The following is an 8,566-nucleotide window of genomic DNA, read 5'->3' on the forward strand; positions in this document are numbered from 1 at the left end:
CAATATCGTTATGCTTGGCAGCTGAGATCCTTTAAGTATTTGGGGGTCCAGGTTACCGGGGATAGTGATGTGTTCAACTGTAACTTTGCACCCCTATTGAGAGCATTTGAAAAACTGGTATATGAATGGCGTCTACATGAAGTCTCCTGGCTGGGTCGTATTGCCGCCTCTAAAATGATTTTGCTGCCTAAGATCTTATACTTGTTTAGAGCTATCCCTAGAATGCTTCCAAAATTGTTCATTTCAAATTATAATAAACTATTTGCTCAATATATTTGGAAAGGAACTAAGCCCCGCATATCTAAATCAGTGCTATCCTTACCGAAGGAATTTGGCGGAGTGGCCTATCCAGATTTAAGCTCTTACCAAGCAGCCTGCTTGCTCAGTCAAGCCAGAGACTGGTTTGTTACTGAAGCTCCTAAACCATGGGTAGTCATAGAAGAGGCTTTTTTACCAAATATTCGGCTCTCAGAATTGTTCTGGTTGCCTCCCCAGGTAGTGCCAAGTTGGTCCGGTCTGGGAGTAGCTATCAGAAATACTCTGTCGGTCTGGCATAGGTTAATCTCAGAAGATGATTCCATCTCCCTACCTAACCCAGAACTGTCCCTCCTAACAGTGGCTGGTCTCATACCAGACCTGAGACTAGATAGCTGGCATTCGGCAGGTATTACCGCGTTGAAAAAGATCTGCCCCTCAGGCACTCTCCAGCCCTTCTTAGAGATACAGAAGGAATATAATATTCCTAAGCAGGATTTCTATAAATATCTGCAACTGCGTCACTGGTTGTCATCTCTCCCAGATGGGCCTAAATTACCCTCTCCCCTCCATAGGATCTGGTCTAGCAGATTGACGTCTCCGGCACACAGAGGTGGGGTCTCCTCCTGGTATAAGTGTGGGATACCCACAATACTTTTTCTTTGCACCAAAGGGGAAAACCATACAAGCTCATCATCAGACCACCAGCACGAAGGTGACTCCAGATAAAGTGGGATCAAGAGAGGTGATTCAGCACCATCCACTGGGAGACCGGAGGAACTACAGGTGGCAGCTGTAAGGTACCCCGAATACAAAAATTGTCTGGCCAGACATAAAAACCTGGACAGTTATTCCACTAATCCATCAAACAAGACTGTTACTAAAACCAGCATTCTAACCAACTAATACACTAATCTGACTGTGACTAATTCAAGGGAAGCAAATTGTATTTGGTTTTAAATACCCACTAATCAGACACGACCGGTTGTGCTAATAATTTTATTTAACCCCCCCCCCTTGTTTTACTAATTCTTATAATTGTATTGTGAATTTGTGTATTTTTTATTAGTGCATAAATAAATTGCATGTGTTCCCCTTTATTGCGCAGTTCTATTCTTTTTGTTTCTCCTGGTATAAGTACCTGGTCAGTAGGGGCAAAAAGGGCAAATTAAAAGCCCAGATTAGGTGGGAGTCTGATCTATCTAGAACTTTGGAGGAGGAGGAGTGGGAGGAGGAGTGGGATAGGATCTCCAATTCCTGTTTTCTGAACACCAGTCATTGTGAAATGTTCTACAAACTTTGCCACAGGGCGTACTTTACTCCACAGCGGCTGCATAAGATCTGGCCTTCAACTTCGCGGCTCTGTTGGAGGGGTTGTGGCCAAGGCGGTTCAATCCTCCATATTTTCTGGAACTGTCCTGTGTTGCGCCCGCTGTGGGGGGAAGTGTTCTCTCTTATTGAGAGAGTGTTGGGGACAAGAGTGCCTGAGGACCCTATTACTGCTCTGTTTCATTACACGGTTCTAGTACCACGGGAGGACAACTACATACTAGGTCAAATTCTGATCGCCACTAAAGCAGCCATCGGACAATGCTGGTGATCTGCTTTAATTCCTAATATTCACCATATTATCAACAAAATACATAAACACTTCCTTTTTGATACAATGGACTGCACTTACATACCCTCAGCCACTTCCATTCACTTTAAATGGATAACATGGGGAGACTATAGAGATAAACAACACGCATCTCTCGCATCCCCCCTTGTGTTGAATCACTGACACCTTTATTACCTGCATAATGGGGATATGCTTGTATACAGGATACAAATGGTACCTTGTTTCTTGACTTATACTCGCCTCTGGGAACTGTTACCCCCCTACCCTGTGTCTGACCCTTATGTGTCACTGTCCTTGTCGTGTATTGTCTGCCCCCCCCCCCAAATTACCTTGTTATTATATACTCAAGTCAGGTGGAATGTTAGCTGCACAGGATACAGGTTACATTTAATTATCGTATGTTTAATCTGTATTGACCATTTCTGTGTTTGAATTCGTACCTCGGTAATATATAAATGTAAACTCTTCTATTTGACTTAATAAAAATTTATTTGGAAACTGGTAAATATGTCCCCACTATTCTGCAGTTTATGTGAGTGTGCATTTTTGATAAATTAAAAGGTTATGCACATTGAAAACCCTCCTTTATACGGACACTTTTACATCCCCATATTATTTATCATGATCTGATTTATAATTATATTGATGGGGTACCGCAAAAAAGATACACCATATGACATTTTCAGGGGTGTGTATCGTATTGTCGACCCCACTTAGGTCGACCATTATTATGTCAACACCGTTAGGTCAACAGGCAACTAAGTTGACATGGGTGAAGGTCGACAGGGGTCTAGGTCGACATGGTTCTAGGTTGACATTTACATTAGGTCGACATTGTCTTTTTCACTTTTTTTACCGGATTGTCGACACGGACACAGGTGGAAGTCAGCCGCAGCCCCTCGCATCGCTCTCTTCGCAAGCAGTGCTTCAGCACACTATTTCATTCTCCCACCATACCCTAGCGGATGGTAGGGCATGAAATACTGCCTGTCGGCACATGTCGGCTTAAAAAAAAACAGTGAAAAAACCCATGTCGACCTCGTGACCTGTTGACCAAACCGATGTCGACATAATGCAAATGTTGACCTAGAACCATGTTGACTTAGTACCATGTTGACCTAGACCCTTGTCGCCATTCATCCATGTAGACCTAGACACCTGTTAACCATGTTGCTTGTCGACCCAATGGTGTCGACCTAATGACTGTCAACCTAGGTGGGGTCGACAATATGACCGTTTCCCTTTTTCAGACGCTAATTCACATTCCATTAAATAGTCAAATTCTACACCAAAAAAAAAAAAAATCAATTTAAAAAAATGTGATAAGGTGCGATTTCTGAACCTTACTAAAAATCGCATCCCAATAAATGTCACCCTTGAATTTTTACGCACTTTCCAAAAGCGCACATTATCGTCCCCCCCCCTCCTGAGCATAATCAGCCCAGAGGAAAGTGGGACAGTTAGGAGGATTGCCATCTCGGTGATTCAAGGGAACTTGAGAAACAGTGACAAGATACAGAGCATACAAATTAATTCTGTCTAGTGTGAATTTTCTGATGTCTAACTAGATGATTCTTACGTGCAAAACACTTGCTGCATTCTGAGCAACTAAATGGTTTCCCTCCTGTGTGACTCCTCTGATGTATAATCAGGTCATACTTATGTGTAAAACACTTGCTGCATTCAGAGCATTTAAATGGTTTTTCTCCTGTGTGAATCTTGTGATGCTTAAATAGGTTGCTGCTCTGGGAAAAACACTTGCTACATTCAGAACATTTAAATGGTTTCTCCCCTGTGTGACTCCTCTGATGTATAATCAGGTCAGATTTCTGTGTAAAACACTTGCTGCATTCAGAGCATTTAAATGGTTTCTCTCCTGTGTGACAACTCTGATGTCTGAGAAGATCTGATTTACATGTAAAGCGTTTGTCACACTCAGAGCACAGATGTGGTCTCACTCCTGTGTGACTCCTCTGATGTCTAAGAAGCCGTGAGTTACATGTAAAGCGTTTGTCACACTCAGAGCACAGATATGGTCTCTCTCCTGTGTGACCCCTCTGATGTCTGTGAAGATGTGATTTACTTGTAAAGCATCCGTCACACTCAGAGCACAGATGTGGTCTCTCTCCTGTATGACTCCTCTGATGTCTGAGAAGATGTGATTTACATGTAAAGCGTTTGTCACACTCAGAGCAGCAGAGATGAGGTCTCTCTCCTGTGTGACTCCTCTGATGTGTGAGAAGCTGTGATTTATATGTAAAGCGTTTGTCACACTCAGAGCAGAGATGTGGTCTCTCTCCTGTGTGACTCCTCTGATGTGTGAGAAGCTGTGATTTATATGTAAAGCGTTTGTCACACTCAGAGCAGAGATGTGGTCTCTCTCCTGTGTGACTCCTCTGATGTGTGAGAAGCTGTGATTTATATGTAAAGCATTTGTCACACTCAGAGCACATATGTGGTCTCTCTTCTGTCAGACTCATCATGTAATAGATCAAAACAAATTAGCTGGGGAAGGTTTCTACTATACAATCCTCCAGAGGTGTAATATATGATGTCTGTAGTGGATTTATCTGTGTTGCTTTCCAAAATGTCTTCCAAATGAAAATCCAATTACTTATTTGTCCTGCAGGAAAAAAAATAGCTGTAGGTAACTGAGGTAATTCTACTATTACAGTAATAGTGTTACTTTATATATTGAACATGGTGTGTGTGTGTGTGTGTGTATGTGTGTGTATATAAAAGTACAAAAGTGTGTGCCTGCACACCTCCCAACTTCTGGTGGCTCGGAAGAGGGCCAGTCATGCAGCAAAGCCGGAAAAGAGGCATGGTCTATGAAAAGGGGGCATGGCCTTGCAGAGATGCTGTGGCCTCAGGCCACACCCCCAGGTTTTGCCCTCTGCATTGCTGTTGTCTCACCAGCCAGAAGGGAATAGATGCTGTGAGCTTGCAAGCTGGTAGGATTACCAACTGCCCCCCACTCCCCACTACTGCCCCGGGAGGGATGTGAGACTGTCCCCAAACAACTGTACGGTCCAGCAAAAAATGGGACAGTTGGGAGGTATGTGTCTGTATATATAGATATGTGCATGTACAGAAACCCCCCATGAAAATCCTGTGTTTGCCCCTGACAGCAATCACCTGCATTAAGCCGTTGTTACACAAATCCTTAATTTTATGAAAGGCAGAGTCAGTGCCTCCTGATCCTTCTGCCCTAGGCAGCTGCCTACTTGTAAACCCAGCCCTGAGTAAATCAGAAACTGACATTGTGCCAGAGTCTACAGCACATGTGCCAGTCTCCAGGAATATGGCTGCTGCTTCTTGTACTGGGAGACTTCTCTATAGTGTATATATCTGTGTATACAGCTGCTGCACAATTCCCCAAGTGCTGTGATCTGGTGCTGCAGCAGTAATATGGGACGTTGGAGAAGTAAGTGTTATACATGTGGGCAGGGGGTGCAAGGTTATTATCTAACATTATGCAACAACTAAGTTATCCCAGCTGCTGCATATCTGGCTCATACTTACATTCATTTCCCTAATTCTTCATAAATATCTACTACTATAGGATAATGTGGAATCATATGTTGTACATTGTAATATCTAGTTATTGTTAAATACAATATTAACAGATGAAATATAGAACAAATATAGAACACAGTAGTACTGTATATAGTAATAGTAGTATATCCTTTCATATACAATTCTATGGTAATTCTATGTAACCATTCGTAAGGTAAAACAATTTCAGTATATATAACTATTTGACTTAATAAAAATTTATTTGGAAACTGGTAAATATGTCCCCACTATTCTGCAGTTTATGTGAGTGTGCATTTTTGATAAATTAAAAGGTTATGCACATTGAAAACCCTCCTTTATACGGACACTTTTACATCCCCATATTATTTATCATGATCTGATTTATAATTATATTGATGGGGTACCGCAAAAAAGATACACCATATGACATTTTCAGGGGTGTGTATCGTATTGTCGACCCCACTTAGGTCGACCATTATTATGTCAACACCGTTAGGTCAACAGGCAACTAAGTTGACATGGGTGAAGGTCGACAGGGGTCTAGGTCGACATGGTTCTAGGTTGACATTTACATTAGGTCGACATTGTCTTTTTCACTTTTTTTACCGGATTGTCGACACGGACACAGGTGGAAGTCAGCCGCAGCCCCTCGCATCGCTCTTTTCGCAAGCAGTGCTTCAGCACACTATTTCATTCTCCCACCATACCCTAGCGGATGGTAGGGCATGAAATACTGCCTGTCGGCACATGTCGGCTTAAAAAAAAACAGTGAAAAAACCCATGTCGACCTCGTGACCTGTTGACCAAACCGATGTCGACATAATGCAAATGTTGACCTAGAACCATGTTGACTTAGTACCATGTTGACCTAGACCCTTGTCGCCATTCATCCATGTAGACCTAGACACCTGTTAACCATGTTGCTTGTCGACCCAATGGTGTCGACCTAATGACTGTCAACCTAGGTGGGGTCGACAATATGACCGTTTCCCTTTTTCAGACGCTAATTCACATTCCATTAAATAGTCAAATTCTACACCAAAAAAAAAAAAAATCAATTTAAAAAAATGTGATAAGGTGCGATTTCTGAACCTTACTAAAAATCGCATCCCAATAAATGTCACCCTTGAATTTTTACGCACTTTCCAAAAGCGCACATTATCGTCCCCCCCCCTCCTGAGCATAATCAGCCCAGAGGAAAGTGGGACAGTTAGGAGGATTGCCATCTCGGTGATTCAAGGGAACTTGAGAAACAGTGACAAGATACAGAGCATACAAATTAATTCTGTCTAGTGTGAATTTTCTGATGTCTAACTAGATGATTCTTACGTGCAAAACACTTGCTGCATTCTGAGCAACTAAATGGTTTCCCTCCTGTGTGACTCCTCTGATGTATAATCAGGTCATACTTATGTGTAAAACACTTGCTGCATTCAGAGCATTTAAATGGTTTTTCTCCTGTGTGAATCTTGTGATGCTTAACAAGGTTGCTGCTCTGGGAAAAACACTTGCTACATTCAGAACATTTAAATGGTTTCTCCCCTGTGTGATTCCTCTGATGTATAATCAGGTCAGATTTCTGTGTAAAACACTTGCTGCATTCAGAGCATTTAAATGGTTTCTCTCCTGTGTGACAACTCTGATGTCTGAGAAGATCTGATTTACATGTAAAGCGTTTGTCACACTCAGAGCACAGATGTGGTCTCACTCCTGTGTGACTCCTCTGATGTCTAAGAAGCCGTGAGTTACATGTAAAGCGTTTGTCACACTCAGAGCACAGATATGGTCTCTCTCCTGTGTGACCCCTCTGATGTCTGTGAAGATGTGATTTACTTGTAAAGCATCCGTCACACTCAGAGCACAGATGTGGTCTCTCTCCTGTATGACTCCTCTGATGTCTGAGAAGATGTGATTTACATGTAAAGCGTTTGTCACACTCAGAGCAGCAGAGATGAGGTCTCTCTCCTGTGTGACTCCTCTGATGTGTGAGAAGCTGTGATTTATATGTAAAGCGTTTGTCACACTCAGAGCAGAGATGTGGTCTCTCTCCTGTGTGACTCCTCTGATGTGTGAGAAGCTGTGATTTATATGTAAAGCATTTGTCACACTCAGAGCACATATGTGGTCTCTCTTCTGTCAGACTCATCATGTAATAGATCAAAACAAATTAGCTGGGGAAGGTTTCTACTATACAATCCTCCAGAGGTGTAATATATGATGTCTGTAGGTGGATTTATCTGTGTTGCTTTCCAAAATGTCTTCCAAATGAAAATCCAATTACTTATTTGTCCTGCAGGAAAAAAAATAGCTGTAGGTAACTGAGGTAATTCTACTATTACAGTAATAGTGTTACTTTATATATTGAACATGGTGTGTGTGTGTGTGTGTGTGTGTGTATGTGTGTGTATATAAAAGTACAAAAGTGTGTGCCTGCACACCTCCCAACTTCTGGTGGCTCGGAAGAGGGCCAGTCATGCAGCAAAGCCGGAAAAGAGGCATGGTCTATGAAAAGGGGGCATGGCCTTGCAGAGATGCTGTGGCCTCAGGCCACACCCCCAGGTTTTGCCCTCTGCATTGCTGTTGTCTCACCAGCCAGAAGGGAATAGATGCTGTGAGCTTGCAAGCTGGTAGGATTACCAACTGCCCCCCACTCCCCACTACTGCCCCGGGAGGGATGTGAGACTGTCCCCAAACAACTGTACGGTCCAGCAAAAAATGGGACAGTTGGGAGGTATGTGTCTGTATATATAGATATGTGCATGTACAGAAACCCCCCATGAAAATCCTGTGTTTGCCCCTGACAGCAATCACCTGCATTAAGCCGTTGTTACACAAATCCTTAATTTTATGAAAGGCAGAGTCAGTGCCTCCTGATCCTTCTGCCCTAGGCAGCTGCCTACTTGTAAACCCAGCCCTGAGTAAATCAGAAACTGACATTGTGCCAGAGTCTACAGCACATGTGCCAGTCTCCAGGAATATGGCTGCTGCTTCTTGTACTGGGAGACTTCTCTATAGTGTATATATCTGTGTATACAGCTGCTGCACAATTCCCCAAGTGCTGTGATCTGGTGCTGCAGCAGTAATATGGGACGTTGGAGAAGTAAGTGTTATACATGTGGGCAGGGGGTGCAAGGTTATTATCTAACATTA

General features: G+C 42.8%; 1 protein-coding gene across 1 annotated transcript; it reads right to left on the reverse strand.

Moving 5' to 3' along the window:
* Positions 1–3,356: 3,356 nt before the first annotated feature.
* On the reverse strand, positions 3,357–8,353 carry LOC146072189 (uncharacterized). Its single transcript, XM_083179515.1, has 3 exons — positions 8,228–8,353; positions 6,826–7,394; positions 3,357–3,958 (listed from the first exon to the last, which is right to left on the reverse strand). The coding sequence occupies exons 1-3, from the start codon at positions 8,351–8,353 to the stop codon at positions 3,406–3,408; spliced, it is 1,248 nt and encodes a 415-aa protein (XP_083035641.1). The 3' UTR covers positions 3,357–3,405.
* Between the last annotated feature and the right edge of the window lie 213 nt (positions 8,354–8,566).

Source organism: Crinia signifera, chromosome 4 (assembly GCF_055691185.1).
Source record: "Crinia signifera chromosome 4, ASM5569118v1, whole genome shotgun sequence".
Classification (NCBI taxonomy): domain Eukaryota; kingdom Metazoa; phylum Chordata; class Amphibia; order Anura; family Myobatrachidae; genus Crinia; species Crinia signifera.